Source organism: Glycine soja, chromosome 20 (assembly GCF_004193775.1).
Source record: "Glycine soja cultivar W05 chromosome 20, ASM419377v2, whole genome shotgun sequence".
NCBI classification, from domain to species: Eukaryota; Viridiplantae; Streptophyta; class Magnoliopsida; order Fabales; family Fabaceae; genus Glycine; species Glycine soja.
The window spans coordinates 47,867,206-47,887,545 of record NC_041021.1 but is presented as its reverse complement, the minus strand read 5'-3'; the positions used below and the strand labels follow the sequence as shown (position 1 = coordinate 47,887,545).

At 31.2% G+C, this 20,340-nt stretch overlaps 1 protein-coding gene and 1 pseudogene across 3 annotated transcripts; one reads left to right on the top strand and one right to left on the bottom strand.

Moving 5' to 3' along the window:
• The first annotated feature begins 3,918 nt into the window (after window positions 1–3,918).
• LOC114403804 (ADP-ribosylation factor-like protein 5) lies at window positions 3,919–6,590 on the top strand. 3 transcript variants are annotated; one of them, XM_028366971.1, is made up of 3 exons: window positions 3,919–4,067; window positions 4,239–4,443; window positions 6,049–6,590. In XM_028366971.1, the coding sequence occupies exons 2-3, from the start codon at window positions 4,252–4,254 to the stop codon at window positions 6,406–6,408; spliced, it is 552 nt and encodes a 183-aa protein (XP_028222772.1). In that variant the 5' UTR covers window positions 3,919–4,067; window positions 4,239–4,251; the 3' UTR covers window positions 6,409–6,590. The 3 variants fall into 3 exon arrangements, with proteins under 3 accessions (XP_028222772.1, XP_028222774.1, XP_028222773.1); XM_028366973.1 differs by having other exon boundaries at window positions 3,926–4,067; window positions 4,251–4,443; XM_028366972.1 differs by having other exon boundaries at window positions 3,933–4,067; window positions 4,171–4,443.
• A 1,002-nt stretch (window positions 6,591–7,592) lies between these two features.
• Window positions 7,593–14,316, bottom strand: LOC114402875 (annotated as a pseudogene).
• Between the last annotated feature and the right edge of the window lie 6,024 nt (window positions 14,317–20,340).

Here is a 20,340-nt window from a genome sequence, read left to right as displayed (position 1 = left end):
GCTCTAATGCATAAATTAGTCTTTCCAGAAGGTGGGAGATCAAATCCTTTAAAATCAAGCCAATGAATTTATAGCATGCCCAAGATTCAGGATTCACTAAAGCTAAGTATCATATAAATTTCATATACTACGTACTAAATTGCTGCAATTAACAATAATATTAATACTCACTCTGATCGTGTTAGATTAGCCGTTAACCACATTGAATATTAATGACTCGTGAAAGTGATATTAATGTTTAATATGTCTCAGAAAGTATAAAACACTGAAAATAAACACACCCGGATCCATTGCTAAGGAGAAAAAACCATACACATTCAAAATTGAACTCTCTCCCAGGCCAAACGAAGTCCTTTTAATTATAGATTTCTAATTCGTCACATTTAAATTAGAATTTAATTAAAATGGAATGATAATGTGTAATGATTTGTTACACTATTTAGAAAAATTATAAAATGATGTATATAATAAGAGTATTGATTTTATAATATTTATTTTAATAGTTTCTAATTAATTGATAATATAAAAATCTTTATCTAGCAATGTATTAAAATTTAAAATGAATAAACCACAATTTTAGTTCCTAAATTTGTGAGGCAATGTTAGATTAATCTCTAGGTCTAAGCAAATTAAAAAAAAAAACTAAAAATACATTTTTGTCATTCATGTTACTAAAAAAAATGAATGTTCGTTAGTTGATCATATTAATGATGTTGATGTGACACATTAAGTGTCTTGTGAGGATCTATGTTTTCATTTAATCAGGACTAATGAATTTTAATCAAAGATATTAAAGATTAGATTGAATGAAATGTTGCCACATTTTTTTTAAACTTTCCTTTGAATTCTTAGTCATCTTATGTGAGCCCTTAAGGGTTCTGCATTCATGCATGACTCCCCAACATCTGGTTTGCAATCCCTTTCTCTTATTCATTACCCCCACCACCCTGTTTTACTACCCTTTTCTCTCTTCATCATCCCCAACCTTTTATTTTTGTTCATAATCCCAAGCCCTAGTGTTTGTTGTAACGCCCATATTTTTAATTTGTGATTAAAGATAGAAAACAATTATAAGAAAAAAATAAATTTGTATTCCTAAAATTAAAACTTAATTAAAGATCGATATGTATAATTTTCCTATGTGAGTTTCAATAGAACCTTTTACCAAAATGGAGACTGCAAACTGTTAGTGCAAGAGTTCATTGTTGGGCCACAAAATATGATTACCCTACATTTTACAATATTTTACAATGAAAAACAAATCCCTCGAAGAATTTAGGTTCATTAAAGGATTTAACTTTTTCTAACATTTTTTTTTATACACACAACCTTAGGATTGAAATTTTAGCCACATAGTTATCTACCCATCTTATCACACCACATTAATATTTAACAAAAAGATATAAAATATTGGTATAAATACTGAAAGTGCTACTTTCATTAGTATATTTTTGAAAATGAGAATAGTTTTTCACATATGAGCATAAAAACAAACACTCTAACGTCCTGTTCAAATGTTATCAATTGTCATAATTATTTTCCAGCTAATAATTTAAAAAAAAATACACAAACAAAACATAAATTATACCAACTTATAAACATGTGGTCCAGTATAAAGGAATTTGGTTTCATTAAATAAAATCTCAGTATTCACGTATAAATGAAAAAAAACATTATTAAAATAAGAGATCTCACTAAACATAATTAGTTAGATTTTAGACATAAATTAAGATTATATTTGATCAAACTAGTTAGTAGTTGAAAGTTATAAATCTATGTTATTTAATCACAAGTGTTTGGTAAATTATCTGTTAAAATAGTTAAAAATGAAATTATATAAAAGATAAAAATTATAAAGCTTTACCTTAAATATAAAAGATTAAAAAGGAAATTTAATAAATATTTAAGGTCAAAAAGAAAATAAATGTAAAAAGTTAAAAGTTAGCATTTTATAAAATGTTACTTTAAGTAACGTTTAAAAAAATACTAAAAAAAACTTTTTTTCCAAATAATTAAATAAGTTTTTCAGCTACTAAAAAAAATCAAAAACTAACTAAAATATTTTGACAAGCGGACTAGAGTCCTTAACAAAACTAGTAAATTTTCCTTATCAATATCATAATAACCCTACAAAGGTATCTACTTATATAAAAAAAAAAATCATGAGAACTGATTTTTAGACTACAAACCATAGTGGGCTTTCGCTAAAAAACAAAAAGGATATTCTTCCTACACCAATTATTTTTCTTCTACACCCAACAAATTATGTAAAATATCAAATTTGGCCTTCACTTAAAAGCTGATATACACTATCTACTATGCGCTCATTCTCTTTGCTACCAAATTTTCATATTTATATCTCTTCTCCTCCTTCGTGCTTCCTCTGCGAGTCTCTCCCTATCCTTGTGTGGTATTCAATCCGTGCTTCTTTCATGAGTCTCTTCTCTTCCTCCGCAAGTGTCTTCTCCACCACCGCTGAGTATTGTTGTGTCGTCAATGCTGAGTAACACCCACCAGAATGACAACCACAAACTCAATGCAGTAGGTAACCAACTACCGTAATAATACACCTTGACGAAACCAACCATAATGGAAGAAAGAGCTCAACTAACATCCAAGAAAGTGAATGGTGTAAGAAGAAGAGGAAAAAGGAAGAAACTAAAAATAACAAGTAAAAAGGGATAAAGTTAAAATTATTAAAAATATGTTAGGTGTAAAAGAAATTATGCTAATGGTGTAGGAAGAATAACCCAAAAATAAATATATCCTAACTCAATTAATAAAGCAAGAATGAATTCACTTGAGAATAACATTACTTTAATATATTTCTTAAAATAAGAGAAATTATATTCACATAATTAGTGTGTGAGATTTGTTAGTCTACACCAATTGTTTTTTTGAAGGATTATGTTAACAATATGTATTTTATATGTATTTTAAAAGATTGAAGTTCGCCAGTGGTTGAGGTTGAAGTAGGTATATTAAGAGTTTGATTCAATCCTCATTATTAGTATTATAGACAAAAAAAAAAAAATCAAAGCTATAACTTAATAAATTACTCATTCTATCATTAACAAAATTCATTAGTATTTGTTAAAGTAAATCACTTATGTTTTATAAAGAACACATTAACAAATTATATACTAAAACATACACTAGAATCAATTTAGTGATAAATATTTAAGTAGTTTCTATTAAAATTTATATTCAAAACTTATTGTTGTTATTGTATTATAAAAAGGAACTTAGATTCTCTACAACAAGCAGTCTTGTAATTTATTTATTTTCAAACCAACTTATTTATTATCTATTATTTGTTGATTAATCCTTTATATTGAAGTGGATGAAGAGTCAAATGATTTGACAATTTCTCACGCGAGGCTGAATCAAAATAATTTTGAATCAGCAGCATATTAACCTTTCATAATTAAACATATAAATATATTGTTATATTCCTATTTTTAATAATAATTAGATGTTGCAGGAGCAGCCTCCTGTAGCATGGCCGCAAACAATTCACACACAATAAAAAGTAAAGAGCGTGATTCACACGAGAAAGATAAATAGACAAAGAATTATAAAAATATGATTAGTGATAACTCTTAAAAAGAATTAAAATTATGGGTAAGTTTGCTTAAATTTTTAAAACAAGTTCTTAATTTTTTTTTCTAAAAGGTGGTTTTTTTAGAAAAAAAGGTGATATTTTAAAAAGAAGATAGGAGTTTTTTCTAATCGAAATTGTTTTTTAAGAAACAGTAGACAAATACATAAAAATAGAAAACTGCTTATCTATTTAAAAAAAAGTTTTTAAAGAAAAACTTAAACAAAGAGGCCCAATAAGTAAAAGTTTAAAAACTTGGTCATAGCTGACGTGTCGGGCCACTCACCCTCTTGAATACCATGAAGGAAGCCTCAATGTTTTTAATTGTTTTTTGTATATATTCGTTCCATTCTGAAAAGTAAAAAAATACAAAACAAAAATTGAAAATTCCAAGTTGGGGTTCTCACGATTTCGATTCACCCTTTCTCCCACACACTCCGATTCTCCTTGTAAACAGCGGTGCCAGGTTCGATCTTTGCGTTCTTCATGTTTTTTTTGCACGTTTTATCGATCTGCTAACTTGACATTTGATCCAACGCAAGTTCGTTGCTTTTTTGATTGAAAATCAGATTTTGAGATACCCTTTGTGTTCCCAATTAATGGGTTTTTTCTGGTGATTGTATGGGTGTTAATTTAGAAGTTGATATAGGATGGGGGCAATGATGTCGAGATTCTGGTTCATGTTATTCCCTGCAAAAGAGTATAAGATTGTTGTTGTTGGATTGGATAACGCTGGAAAAACCACTACCCTTTATAAATTGCATCTGGGTGAGGTTGTAACTACCAACCCTACTGTTGGTAGCAACGTCGAAGAGCTCGTCTACAAGAATATACGATTTGAGGTCCCTTCACTTATCACTCTACTACTTTATTTATTCATTCATTTTGTTTTAAGGTGTTGATCTTGCTTCAAGGGATTAATGTTTTTTTTTTTTTTGTTGCTGAATATATGTGCGATATGAGGACTTGTCTCTTAGTCTTTCATTGGAGTTTTTTTAGCAAATGATAGGCTCTAAACAGTTAAATTTATCAGCACTCAAATTTAATTTTTGAGCATCCGACAATCATAAAACATACAGAACATAGCTTTTTTATTTCTGCCTTAATGTTTGTTAGGTTTTGGTGAAAATTGTGTTTTCATGCTCCTGGGACCAAACATGGAACTTTGTCCTGGACATTGTATACTTGTCGTTGTGTCTCTATTTTCTGAGTGTGTTTGGATGAGAATTTTCAAACTTAATTTTGAATGTTCTTGATTTTGTAAATATGATTTTGGAGTGAAATGATTGTCATAAAGGTAATGTTCAAACTTCAACTGCCTGTTTGAATAGACTTCATCAAATGCTTGCCCAATGGTAATTACAAGATCAGCATGTTCTCATCCAACCTGTTTGTGTATAATTACCACTTTTATATGTGTAACAGCAACAAAGTCCTTTCCCATTACATTGGCATTGGGTCAACTACTTGGATCATATAAGGCCATAAAGTTCTGTCACGTATTAAGTGCAAAGTAAGCCATTTACTTGTAGATGTCTCCCAATTGGGTTTGATGAGTAATTATCTTCAGTCTCCCTTGAACTATTAGACTATCTTCCATTGGCCAACCTTCCTTACTGCCCTACTGTAGGTCTTCCCCACATATGTCCAAATCATCTAAGACAAAGTTTTAGCATTTTTTCTACAATGGGAGCTACCCCAACTTTCTCTCTAATGATTGTATTCCTAGTTCTATCTTGTCTTGTGTAACTACATATCCATCGCATTATTCTCATTTTTGGCAATATTAAACTTGCTCATTCATCCTAATAATGATATATAAATGGTATTAAATTATGGAGATCATGGTTTTTTTATTCACTGCAAAAGTGACATGTCAAAACTGTGATTTGGAGTGCAAAATTGATTATTCACAATTTTGCCAAACATGTTGGCACAATAAATGAAGTTTATTTGTATACACTGAACAAGCTTTTAAGGATGCAAATGGTTTTCAAAATACAGGCTAATGCTTGGCTACCCTTGATTCTCTACAACTCCAACCACAATTTTAGTGATGTTGAATGTTAGGATTCTGTCTGAACATGGGATAATCACATTAATATATTCTTTACTTTGTCTTGGTAACAAGTGTTTTTGGGAGAGCACAATGGCATCAATCAATTCACGTAGAAAGAAAATACTTGATAATATTTTTCTTGTGAGAAAACAGGGAGGGTGCCAGAAGTTGGTAGAATTTATTTCTATTTCTTTAGATATTGGTGTAGGCAGGCACTTTAAACCTTTTTGAGTCCTTTGTTTGCTTCCTGGTGAAAGGATGGATCTGGTTTGCATAACAATCCACATGAATGTTTTAAACAACATTTGGTATTTGGTATGAATATTTCGAAGCTTTACTACTGTGCAGGATTCAAACATTACTCATTACATTTTGTCATTTATTTCAGGTCTGGGATCTTGGTGGACAAGAAAGATTGAGGACATCATGGGCAACATATTACCGAGGAACGCATGCTGTTATTGTGGTGATAGACAGCAGTGATAGAGCCAGGATCTCTATCATAAAGGATGAACTTTTTAGGTTGTTGGGGCATGAAGATTTACAACATTCTGTTATTCTTGTCTTCGCTAATAAACAAGATATCAAGGATGCTATGACTCCTGCTGAGATCACTGATGCACTATCCCTTCACAGCATCAAGGATCATGATTGGCATATACAAGCTTGCTGTGCCCTATCAGGAGAAGGGTTGTATGATGGTCTTGGATGGATTGCTCAGCGAGTAACTGGCAAAGCCCCAACATGATGTTGTGTTGCTGAAAACCTGGGATGAGATTCATTTTTCATGTATTGAATTTATATGACGAGGGACAAAAACTCTATGTATCATTTATACTTCTAAGAGTCAAGCAAAGATAATGTGTTTGATTTGCTATGAGGAAAAAGATTATTCAATAATCTGATTAAGACACATTTTTTTTATCCTCAGATCTAGTTTATTATTCAGGTTAGATGAAAGCATGAGAGGAGTGAATTTAATCATATAATTTCAATTTATGGTTAAGATTAGAATTATTTAAAACAATTTTGGTCATTCATATATAGTTTGTATGGTTAATTTTCTTATTTTCATAAGATATGCTCTCGCGTGGGTGTGCGGGTGTGTTTGATGGAAGTTATTTTAATATCACAATTATTTGTTATTGTTTGGTTTGAAATCTTTATAAAAATATAAAGAATTTATCCAAGTTTTGTTTTTTCCCTAATTGCTATAACAAGAAGCTTCTGTACTGCACCTACTGTGAAGTCGTCAGATGCTGCTTCCCACATAACTCCGGCCTATTATTCAACCCTCGTATTTTCTCAGTCTATTTGTTTAATTGATGCAATGAAAGATTGCTCTAAACTTACAATAATGTAATTTACGGTACAAGGTACAAAACTGCAATCATGTAAATGAATTTAAGCAAATCAATTATGATCAAGACACAAGACTCATATTTAACTCTAAAAGCTTAGAGAGTACTTGTTAAAAATATTGATCTCTTTCAGTAGAAAACAGAGTCTGCATATAAATGACTCTGAAATGTAAGAGTCTCCGAAAGTAAAGCTTTTGGGGTCACATGATCCAGACTTGTTTGCAAAATTATTCAATTTATATGGTAAATGGGGTTTCGTTCAAGGATTTTTTTAATTTAAAAAAGAACACGTTCCCAGAAAAAATAAGTGTGTAGATAAGAATGGAGATGTCTATCACAAGAACGGTTCTCTTAACAAATTAAATTCATGGTTTACACTAATAACGATGAAAGAAATCCAAGTTCACTTTTAAAATTGAATTAGGCAAAAGCTAATATGCTTCTGCAATGAACAATATTTTAAGACCGTGTAAATAAATAAATAAAACTCATCAAAACATATTTCTCTTTTTAGAGAGATCACCAGAAAAACTTAAAATAATCATTGAATATAAATTAGCTAAAATAATCGTTTTTTAATGTAGTCAATACTCTGTCTTCGGTGTCTTATCCGTAGGTAAAAGGAGCACAATGTTTTGTTGATTCCTCCAGACATAGCTCACGAATGCTGAGGCAGCCAGGCACATGGTCTATTTATGTCTACTAAAGGCTTAGCATGATAACATATTATAAACATATTAAATTTGGCATAACTGCTATAAGCCTATAAGCATGCCATCCCTTCCAATTAAACAACTGAAGCTAGCTAGTGCAACAAAGCAAAATTAATGGTTTAGATGCAAAAATTTCATCCCTGATACGTTGGCAAGATGGAAACATGCAAGAAAGAATCTTATCTTATCTTACCATAATAGTTTATTTTATTGATGTACAAGTAAAAAATAATTGGCCATCATATACCCCAACTTCATTCTCCAATCTTAGATGGGCAAGCCCTTTGGAACAATTTTGTCCTTGATCCACATGTAAATTGAAACTAGTACATAGTAAGTAGCTGCAATTGTACCAAGAAGGATCCGCGAGAGAAGCAACTGGATTTACTGGTTTCATTACATCCTCTGCCTTAGGACCAAGCTGCACAAAGACATGCACAATCACACTTCAAAAAAGTAGGGAAAACAAGCTTCCAAACAAAGTAATACACTTCTTGGCTAACATTGCCTTGTATAGTATTCATTGTATATAACATCTTAGAGTGTATATAATAGTAGATTCAATGTCGTAATGCTGGTTGCTAAAGAAAATGTATGTGGCTACAAAAATCTCCAGAGCTACATCATTAGGTACCTAAAGTAATAGGCATAAGGGAGTTTTTAGAAGAGTTTGTAGAGAGCTTATTTGATCTTGTTAAAAAACTTATAATTTCAATAAGTTTTTTTTATGTAACTTAATTATCCTTAAAGTTTTGTGAGGTTACACGATTTTTTTTTTTACAAGAACCTTTAATATTTTTCAAAACAATTAAGTATATATAAATGGTGTATAAGTAGCGTCAGTGTAATGTTTTTTTTTTAAAAAAATAATTAAGGGAGTTGATATAAGAATAAAAAGAATAGGAAGTATTTATGTAATTTCACGAAACCTTAAGGGCAGTTAGTATAATTTACTTCTTATAAAAAATGGACTCTTTTTAGGATGCAACTTATTTTGTGGTAAAATTGTGGGTTAATTAAGTTTTTATTACTTCAACTTTTCTAAATTTCAATTTTTAGTCCCTCAATTTTTTTATACAATTTTTAGTCATTCATTAATTTTTTGTCAACAATTTTAGTCTTTTGTTAATTTTCAATCAACAATTTTAGTCCTTTTAAATTTTTTTGCCTAATTTTAATCCTTTGTTTTTTTATTGCTCAAAATTAATTATTATTTTTCCAATTTTTGGTCTCTTGTTTATTTTATATTTAAGATTATTTTTGAGCAAAAAAAATAAATGAGGGACTAAAAATGGATAAAAAAATTTAGAGGAACTAAAAACTATAACAAAAAATTAATGAGACTAAAAATTGTCATAAATATTTTGAGGGGCAAAAAGTTATAATACAAAAAAGTTGAGGGATTAAAAATTAAATTAACCTTAAAATTTACTATGTAAAAATAATAGTTTATTTTAATTAAAGTGTATATCTAAAGCACCAAAGTCATTGGCTCATTGCTTCACATTGTTACCTAACAGCCTTAATTTGATCACATATATTGATTGAGAGAATCAAATTGATTCTCTTGAGTAATAGTGTAAAAGCATTTTAGTGGGAGATTTTAAATTGAGATTTTAAATCAATTTTTGGTAGATTTTGCATCGTCACCTAGAGTTGAAGATTTCTTCCATTTTTTTCTTTAGTGAAATTTTATTTTGGGATCTTAGATAATTTTTAGTAGGTCTCAAATGAACTTTACTTTTAAGTGTTTCATTTAAATATTTATTAAATTAAATATAATTAATTAAGTAATTAAATTTAATTAATAAAAATATTAAGGAGAAAATTTATAAATATTAAGATATAGAAAAATGAGCATAAATTTAATTTTTATTAATGACTAAATGTTAAACAAATGAAAAATACATAAATTTGATAATAATAAAATGCAACACATTAATGCCAAAGAATTTTTTTTATTGTTGTGATTCTAATGTTCCTAAATATGTTCCAAGTCTGTTTGAAGTTGTTAATGAATTTCTCCTGTATGCATAGCGCATCTTGTTTGCAAGTGTGTAACAGAGTCAAGATGAACACCAAGAGATACTTCAACATTTGAAATGTCATTGTCTATGTAATCATAATCAACATCGACATTACCACTTAATGTATCACATTAGTTTTTGACAATCGTGTTATGTAATATAATGTACGCCAACATTATATCCATGTTCCAAGCACACGATGGACCGCAAATGATTATGAATTTAGATTTAAGTACACTAAATGCTTGTTCCACATCCTTTCTCTTTGTTTCTTGACATTTTATAAATAATTTTCTTCTAGGACCTTGGGGCATTGGTATGGTCTTCACAAATGTGACTCAAACATGATAATATTATTTGCAAGATAATACCCCATATTATATGAAATTCCATTATATTGTAAATTGTACTGGAGAAGCTCGACCATGCAAAATGTCATCAAACACGGATAAACACATTAATGTCATTGTTTGAACTTGCAACTCCAAAATATGCATGTCAAATTCCTAAGTCTTGTGAAACAACAATTTCAAGTATTATTGTGGGTTAGTGATGATCACTTCTACGATATTGGTCCTACCATGCAATTGGACAATTTTTTTACTCTCAATACATGCAATCAATGGAACCTAACATACCTGGAAATCCTTGTGCATCTCCAATTTGTAGTAGCCGATTAATGTCAATTTTGTTGGGCCTTCTCAAAACTCTTGTCCAAATATCTCATTGATACTCTTACAAATTTTTGTAAGCATTAAGTTGTAGTACATTCTCCAATTCTAATGTACACATCCATACAATCGCCAGGAAATTTGTATGCTAGTGTACGAATAACTATAGTGCACTTTTACAATGGTGAAATACCCATTCTGCCAACAACATCAGGTCTCATTTGGAAATATTCATTGCGATTACTAAGAGCGTTGACAATTCGAATGAATAATTATCGCCACATTTGAAACCTACGTTAGAATTGAGTCTCTATGTATATCAAATTTTATGAGAAGTAGTCATTAATCAATTGTAGATGTTCATCTTCACAATTGCAATTAATCACTCTTCTAGGCCTTATCCGTCGACTGTTGTTGCATCACATGTAAGTAGGTCATGATTTATTCATCACTATCATCATCAAGTATTTCATAAACAATTTGTTTCCAAACTTTGTCAAAGTCATTATTTGGATCCATTGTTTGAATGAGAATGAGAAGACTATTTGAAGAAGACGTACAAGAGTGAATGAGAATTGAATAATTAAATAACAAATTATACAACGACTAGTTTTATAACGGCTACTTGTGTAACGATTAGTTTCATAAGGACTACTTATGCAACGACTAGTTTTATAACAACTAATTATGCAATGCCTAGATTTTACCTAATTATTTTACAAAAGGCTTTATGATATTAGAGTTACCTTTCGAACATTATATACGTGTCTTTCATTAGAATGTTGTAGTACTTATTTTCTAATTCTTTTTCTTTAAGTGGGGTTGAAAATATTTTTTCCCCTCATTACTTCCTTCACACCAGTCAAATCCACATGATTGATTGGTAGATATTCTTACTCATCTCCTCTTCATCTTCCTTTTGACTCATTAGTCTACAAATTTTACTGTTTAATGACAAAATTTTGTAGCCAAGGTTCACTATGCACACCTACAATCGACAAACAACGTTTTTTTCCTTTACCTTCATAGAGTCTCTTCCTCTCTCTCATCAGATCATCTCACCCACCCACCCCCTCATTTTCCCCACTTTTTTTCTTCTCTCCTCACCCACCCCTTCGTCTTCCCCACTCTTCTTCTTCTCTTCCTCTCTTTCCTCGACGCCCCTTCTTCTTCCTCTCCTCCGTGCGCCCCTTCTTCCCCCCTTCCTCTCCACCGCGGGCCCCCTGGCTTCTCCCCTTCCCCTCCCTTGCGTGCCCCTTCGTCTTCCCCCCTTCCCCTTCTCTGTGATGTTTTTCTTAAAAAAAAAAATTTGTTTCGTGGATCTCTCTGTTGCAAAGAAGATCTGATGTTGTCATTTTTTTTCATGAATCTTTTGTTGGTTTGTTTTTTTTCTTCCCACGTTTTACTGTTACCAAATGAGCAATAATTTCTTTTTTAAAATGTGGGAATCTTTAGAGTTCTTCCTCGAGAACTGAATATGTTTTATTGCTGAATCTGGAAAAAACCAAATCTTTAACTAAAGATTTATCTTAAGATCCAGTATTAAAGACAAGTTTGTTAAAACATAGAGTTGCTTGCTCTGTTAATTGTCCTTTTCTATCCATCCAGATTTAGAGACTGTTCCATCCCTTTCAATTGTTGCTTCTACAAGACTAGAGAATATAGAAAGGCAGCTGCGATGCACAACAAAAAGCACAACTCTTGATGAATGGTGACTTCACACCTGAATTTCCGATATTTACCCATCATTTCAAACTGAAAAGGTTTCATGTGACTCGGCAATTTTTCTTTTCAAAAAAGAATCTTCTGGTATTTACTGAGCTACATACACCAAATAGCATTCAAAATCCCAATCCAACTAAAAGTAAGCATTGTTATGGTTAAAGGAGAAAGCAACCCCCCTCCCCCCCCCCCCCCCCCCCCCCCCCCCCCAAAATAAAAAAAAAAGACTAACAACTTCTAAACAAACATATCTGAATTGTCAATTGTGGAATGGGAAAACTATTAATAAAAATCTATATGCCTACTTCTGAAGTACCAATTCTTTTCAACAGAGATTCTAATTTTTAACTCTCTAAGTAGCATCTTAATAACCGTTTCAAGATAACCGTTAATCTCATTTTTCTGGTGTACAAGATAATTATTCTCCTTGGTACATTTTTTTTTGTCTGCAACATAATCTTACTGTGAACACAATATAATAAAAAAGTCCACCACAAGAATCTGAGCATGGTAATTATGTTTAGAAGGAAAATTTACATTACCTTGAGGGGAGAGTCCCCAGATAAAGGCTTGATTCCAGTCACAGAGCAACCCATGATGAGACCATGTCGTGTTACACCCCGATACCATTTTGGACCAATCCTTTTCAACTTGATATCTTTGAAACCGGCCTTTTTAAACCATTCAATATACTCTTCCTCTTTGGGGAAGACCATCCACATGTCTGCAAAGAATCTAGATAACCAAAAAGTTGGGTATACAGGACCTATGATACATGCTTTGCCTCCTATTTTCAGCACTCTGTATGCTTCCTTAATGCCACGCTGTGGGTCAGGCCAGTATTCAATACTGAAGAACATCATCATATAAGATTGGCCTTTTTGTAAAAGATGCCAACATACTATCATGAAGAGCGGGACTAGTTTTTATTTTTATTTTTATTTTATTTGACTAATGATCATGAAGTTTAAGATTTAGTTATCATTAAAGATACTAGCAATTATGATTCATGAATGAAGGTTAATATTTTATATTTTGTTGGTCTAATGATCATAAGACTAAGAGTTGGTCATAGTCCATCTTATAAAAGCCCAATTTAATTGGCATCGACTATCCATTATTCTATTATAAATGTCACTAAAACTAGTAACAGTTTAAATGCAAAATTTACATTAATCATCCATCGAGCATGACTTATAGTTCCAAACTCCAAATCCATGCCAGAGAACTCATAACATTAACTTAAAACAGTGAAGTTAACTCGCTAACACAACCAAATCTTAATTGCAGTAACAAAATTCTTCAAAAGAAAGAAATTGACACCACATGTTACCTTCCAGCAGAAATATATCTATCAGCACAATCAGTTGGAAATGGAAGATCTTCCGCATCACCCTCAATTATCTTGCATTCTTTCAAGGGTTCCTTCTTGTTCTTGGTGGCCTTGGCCAGCTGGTGAGGGGACTGGTCAATAATTGTAACATTTTTAGCATCCACATGCTTCACTATACCAAGAGTGGTGAATGCAGTTCCTCCCTCAACATCCACCACTCTCATTTTACGGTCATAGATATCAACAGGCTCCAATGCCTCATCTCTCATGTCTTCAGTCCAGTGGCAAGGGTTTATGACATGATCATACACAATAGTAGCCAAAAACCTGTAGAACCAAAATCCCTCCTTGAATCCAGGTTGAGAAGCAGGACTCAATGATGAGATGCTGCATCTGGGTACCACGCATTTGTTACCATAGGACACAACACTCTTCTTGAAGAAACACCTCTTGTGAAAGTTAAGACCAATTGAGCCTAACCCAGATGGAGCTAAGCCACTACCACTAGTGAGCTTTGTACTTTCAGCACCACTTAGCATTAAGTAGGCCATGAAGTGACAACAATGAGAAAAGTTGGAGAAATACTATGGACTATGGTTCAATGTAGTTTATATCATCGAAAAAACAAGACAAGGATGGTTTGTAGATTGAAAGTGACTTGGAAAATGGTAACGCTTATTAAGGATTATGCAGTGAAAGATCAAGACACGGAACTTGGTGCTGCTGCAATGAATAAGTGGATAGGCACCACATAACAGAAGCTTGCGCTCGTAAGTTTTTTCCTGGCACTACTTGTTACTCTCTTGTTCCATTCACCACTGAACCGTTGCCAACGCTTGAAAGCGCAATTTCTTGGATTTTTCTTTTCTTTTCTGTTTTTGGTACAGTTAATAAGCACAGCCAATGTTTTAAGTCACCATGCTTGATACTTTTTTTAAAAAATAATTAAGGTATTCCTAATCAATACCTTTACAACATTGACTAAAAAATTAAAAGAAAAATGTTTGGTGTAAATTATAGGAGCGTAAAACATAATTTTCCATCTTTTAACAAGAACATTTCTATTTTAAATTCTTAACCATTGTGGTTAGCCAAAAAAATTATGAATAAATGCAACTAATTGGTGCAGCCATAATAACGCGATTGCAGATTGTAGACCACAATTTAAAGCACCAGCGAGCAGAGACTAACAAGGGAAAACAGGAACGCTGCTAGAAAACATGTTCTTTTGATCACGGTCATGATTGTTGGGTTAAATTTTTGTTTAAATCACTAGTATTTTACCCTGTACACTATATAGAACAAATGTTTATTTTTATATAAGTAGAATTTATAATAAATAAATAATTTTGAATATATAAATTATATTTTAGATTTATGATAAATAATTTATATTGTAATATAAGATTATTTTTTTCTATTGGTAAATTCTTTTAAAAGAAATATTGAAATTCAATTTATAACTAAAGATGAAATAATAGATTGAAAGAGATAAAATATTAAAAAACTAAAAATACTCTCCTTCAGAAAGAATTCTTAAAAACACTTTTGTTGAAGAATAACTTTTAAAAATATTCTCATTCTTTATTCTAATTTATATATAAAAAAAGTATTTGCTCTCTTTATTTAATAAAGTTCATATAAATTTTATTTAATAGTATAAAAAATATATAATGTTAATTATGGACAAATCTACCTTAGATGGTTTGGGGTATCTATCCCCACAAGATTTTTCATCTACTTCTTAATATAGCCCTGTAATTTAAAATATAGTTAAAAAAAAGTTATAATATAAGTATCATCCTCACTCATTTATATATGAAAATATTGTCTCTGCAACTTAAATTTTTTTTATCCGTCACTTATATTAATGTTTCTGTGACATACTAAACATATCTCCACATGATCACATCTTTTGAGGCATAAGCCGTAAAAATAACTATTAAGGAGAATTAATAAAAAAAATTGTAAATGAGTTTATTTATAAAAATCTAAAGCTTTAACTTCTTAATGAAATGTTAGGAAGAAATTACTTACTAATTTAATTTCTATTTTTATAATGGACGGAACTAATACACATGATAGCTCTGACAAGCCTAGATATTATGAAAACTGTAGGTCGTAAGTGTTGACCGAAAGTCAATATTAGTAAGATAACTAACCTATACATGAAATTAGTAAATCATATCTTAGGCCCTACCATTATACTAAGACAACATATAATTTCTCGTAATCTACCTTAGGCCCTAAGAAAATAAAGTCACTTTGATGTTTATATACATATCACTATAGTCACTATAACATGCATTCATTTAATATATCATATCACTGATGAAATTTTTTATTAATTTACTAGACTGTCTTAAATCATCTTCATCGCATGATTGGGAAGTAACAGGATACTGGAAGCAGTATTGCTACCAAAGCAATTGCCTTTGTAGTCGCGAACGGACGGGTTGCTTCCTTGGTCCAATTGCTAGTTGAAGCAACATTGCTTTACATTATTAAATTAATAAAAAAAGAACATATATAATTATTTTAAGTTGTTTGTCACTAATAAAAACATTACTTTGAGATTTAAAAAAAAACATTGTTGGTAGGACCCATGAGAAGCAATTAAAAGAGTTGTTCTATTGTAGAAATTTGTTGTTAAAGTTGCTTGTATTGAAAAAAATAAAAATAAGTAATGTGTACACACGAATCTTATCGAAAATAACTAGTTAGTTGATGCAACATGAACTTCCTTGATAAGTACTTTACCCATTAAATTTTTCCTATTCAACTTTTATCTTGTATTTGAATGGAGAATTTAAAAATTTTTAGAAAATTTAAATACACAACATTTTAATTATCTTGATTTAAATTTCTTTCATTTTGTAAATATTTTGTTGGGATAAAATAATTTAATTTTTTGTATTTTAATTTTTTTATTTAGATGAAGTAATTCAATTTCAATAAAATTCAAATTTTCACTTTTAAATATTTATTTTAAAAAAACTTGTTGATAGCATCCCTTGAAAATATAAAACAGTCTGTAGTAGCATAACACGCCTTTCTCACTTTGGCACCTTCGTTCTTCTCACATAAACACTGCCTATAAATAAAACCCTCTCTGCAACAACATAGTTTCATTTCATTATTTTTTTTCCCCCAGTCATGACTCGCTCATTGTTCCTATGCTCACTCTTCATCCTCGCTGTCACCACCTTTTACTCATCCACCGCTGCTCTTATCCTAACCCTCGTCAACAACTGCAACTACATCGTGTGGCCCGCCATCTAGCCCAACGCCGGCCATCCCGTCCTCGCCGACGGCGGCCTCACCCTCACCCACCAATCCATCCCCATCCCGGATGCCCACTGGTCCGATCGCATCTAGGCCTACAGCGGCTGCGCCTACTTCGGCACCGTCTTTTCCTGCGCCAGCGGAGACTGCAGCGGCCGCCTCCAATGTAACGGCGCCAACGACACCCCCCGGCACAATGTGTGAGAGAGAGAACAAAGGGACCCATGGTACGTGTGAGAGGAGAAAAGTTCAAATTCTTACTTAGAGTGAAATTTCAATTTTTAAATTTTTTTGAAATTTTATATTCAAACAAGTAAATTATGAGAGGAGTATTTTAAATTCACTAAAAAATGATATGACAGGAATATTTTAGACAAATTCACAATCTTCTTTAGACAAGTCAACATCCCTCTTCCCATTAGTCAACAATCAACCTCAGATTCATCGGCAGTTCATTCCTAATTTGTCACCACATTCATTTCAGAGAGATCAATTGTCAAGTAAAACTTTTTACTATCATTTTTTTAAAAATATTAGCAAGTGTCAGCATTTTAAGAAACCGGCAAGCAGCAACAGCTCCGGAACAAGAATTGTTGGCTTAACCATAGCAACATCAGGCAGACCGAAAATCTACTCCAGCTAGTCTAGTACTATCTATTTTGTCAATAACAATTATCTTTTCATGATAATGAAAAGCAGACATAATAATAAAGTTGAGGAAAAGTTCATCCCAATGAGAATTTGAACAGATTCTATTATAGTATTCTTCAATGCACATATTATATGCATGTGACTGAACAAAATGGCCACAAAATAAGTTGAAGGCAGGCGTTACAATCTTCAGCAAACAAAATATGGTTAAGATTCATCCTGCAAATTCAGTGATAGCAATTAGCTAATCCCAATTTGACTGTTTCACAGCATCTCTAAGCTCTTGGTGGTCGATTTTACTTGAGTATCCCTAGCCTGGCTCCAATATCAAAATATGGTGTAAACGTGGATCCCCAAAAGAGCTAGTGAGTATTAGTCAAAGGCAATAATCATAAAAGAGCCAGGAAAAAAATTACTAAAACATAGGAAAAGCGTAGAGCATCACGATCTTAGTGCAAAATTAGAATAAGGACAAAGAATTTAGCTTATTAGGCGGTTGGAATGGTCTAAGGAGACCTATCATCTGTTGCTAGCTGTACACTTTTATATAATGCTCAATGATGAAGATAAGATTGTTGCTGAAAATATAACACATTGAATTGATAAGCTAGGTATCTTAAGAGAGGCAACTCCAGTCCACAACAGCCATATGAATTAACAATTTTTTCAAAAAGTATGTATGAGTTTACATAAAGCAAAAAGGAAGATAGAAAGTTTGCACTGTGCAGCAACATGCCAAGGTTAATTATTGAAGAAAATGTCTTGGAAGGAAATTGATGATTTCAAGTTACCTCAACAGTTAACAGAAGGTGTCCCACATACCACATTCAAGTGTGATATAGTTAATACATATTCGTGATGAGGACAAATGGTAAAGTAGACCAAGGCAATCATTACGAAGATGAAGGCTTTATTCAAGAAAGGCTACAATTGTTTGACTCCATTAATGACACGGACTTAATTAACAAATCCTTCATCACGCTCTATGCCTGAATCTGTGGCTAGGCCATGTTGGCCTGGTAATAGTGGCAAGTGCAGCATCAGTAACAGTTGCATGTTTTAATTTTTAGCTTATGTGCATATATTTTAATTTGTACAATTCTTCAATTATTCAAATTAAGTATCTCATATCAAAATTTCACCTAATAATAAACAAAAGTGTAACGGAGACATCGTACATGTCATTAATTTGTATAAATCAGCAAAAGAAAAAATGTATAAAATACTCAAATAAAAACAAAAAAAGTACAAAATGTATTTATATACTTTTTCCACCATCAAATACATAAATCAACTAACATAAAATTAAATTACAGGATGTCAAGTATGAGTCTTAAATATTCAGCTATATTAATGAGATGAACTCTATCACCCATGATAATTCTTGTTTTTCATGAAAAAATATTATAATCTATATTAAAAAAAGTTATATACTTTTTCTTTTGCAATTCTATGGATCACTGGTAGGTTAACCTATCCCACTTAAGACATGATATAAAACTAGCCAAATCAGGTTGGCTTGCTTTCTCATCTCTACGTGGTCCAGTAATTACAATATTATGTTCCCATCCTTACTTTTACACCGGAAAAAAAACTCAAACTCAATTTCAAAAGTTATAACAATATTTTAGGTTAAAGTTAGGTCCAGTCAGATAAACACTAACAAAATCCAATTTAATTGGTTGCCTAATGAATGCATTTATTGTTAAGATTCGTAAGTGTCACGCCTGGTTTTTCTCCGTTGACCATGAAGAGGACCATTGCCCACCTCACACGCCATGCCCCATCGTAACAACTAATCTCCCTCTTCACATTAAGATGGCTTTATATACGCCAACAACATTAACAATACACTTTATTTATTTATTTATTATTGAATAAAATTCATTAAATAAAAATCCATTCATATTATATGTGACATTGTCCAATTGGTGGGATTCGGCACAAGAGCAACTTCTTGGTAAATTAATGTCCTTTTACCGTACCACCTGCAAGACGGAAATTCAAACGGTTTAATATAACAGTGTATAACGGATAAAGAAAAGACAAAAACGGGATTTTTTTTTTAAAATGAAAAGGGCAAAAATCCCGACCATACTTGAAACCGGAAGGGAATGCTGTTCAACAAGATTATGCCAAAACAACTTTATACAATAAGGAATTAACGAACAATAAAGATTCTAAATTGTTTACCCCAGTTTGATAAAATGTTTTGTGATTGATTGACACCAATTAAATCTTTTAGATTTAAATAAAATTTAAAATTTTTATTTTTTATTTTAAAATAGAGATATTTTATTTTCGTATTTTTAAAAATCTATAATTTAGTCTATTTATTTTAAAATAGAAATATTTGGTCTTCTAATTTTGTAAAATCTACAATTTTAGTTCTTCCATCGAATTCAAAAAAGTGTTAATTATTAATAATATCTTAACGTGATCCAAATTTAATAACGTGAAATGAAATTATTTGTTTAATTTATGTTATAGTCAATATTAATCTATTAATTATTAATACTTTTAGTTTGATAGAATAATCAATATCACAGGTTGTAAAAGTGAAGAACTAAATATTCCTATTTTAAAGTAAGAGAATTAAAATAGAAAAATCAAAATTATATTTTAACTAAATTTTTTATATATAATCAAAAACAAATTTTTGCGTGGAAAATTACACATAAATATATGTTTTGGTTGTGTTGAGTAATACAATATATAATTGAAAACAAGTTTTCATTATATTGTAAGATGAAAGTGTCAGTTTTCATTACTCAATAAAATAACATGTTTTCATGATATTTTTTTGGGGTAAAAGAGTGAAAAAATCATTATTCAAGATATTTTTTTTAAATCACCATATTATTAGTATCAATATTTATTGGGTTTGTTGATAATTAATATTTGACTAAAAACTTGT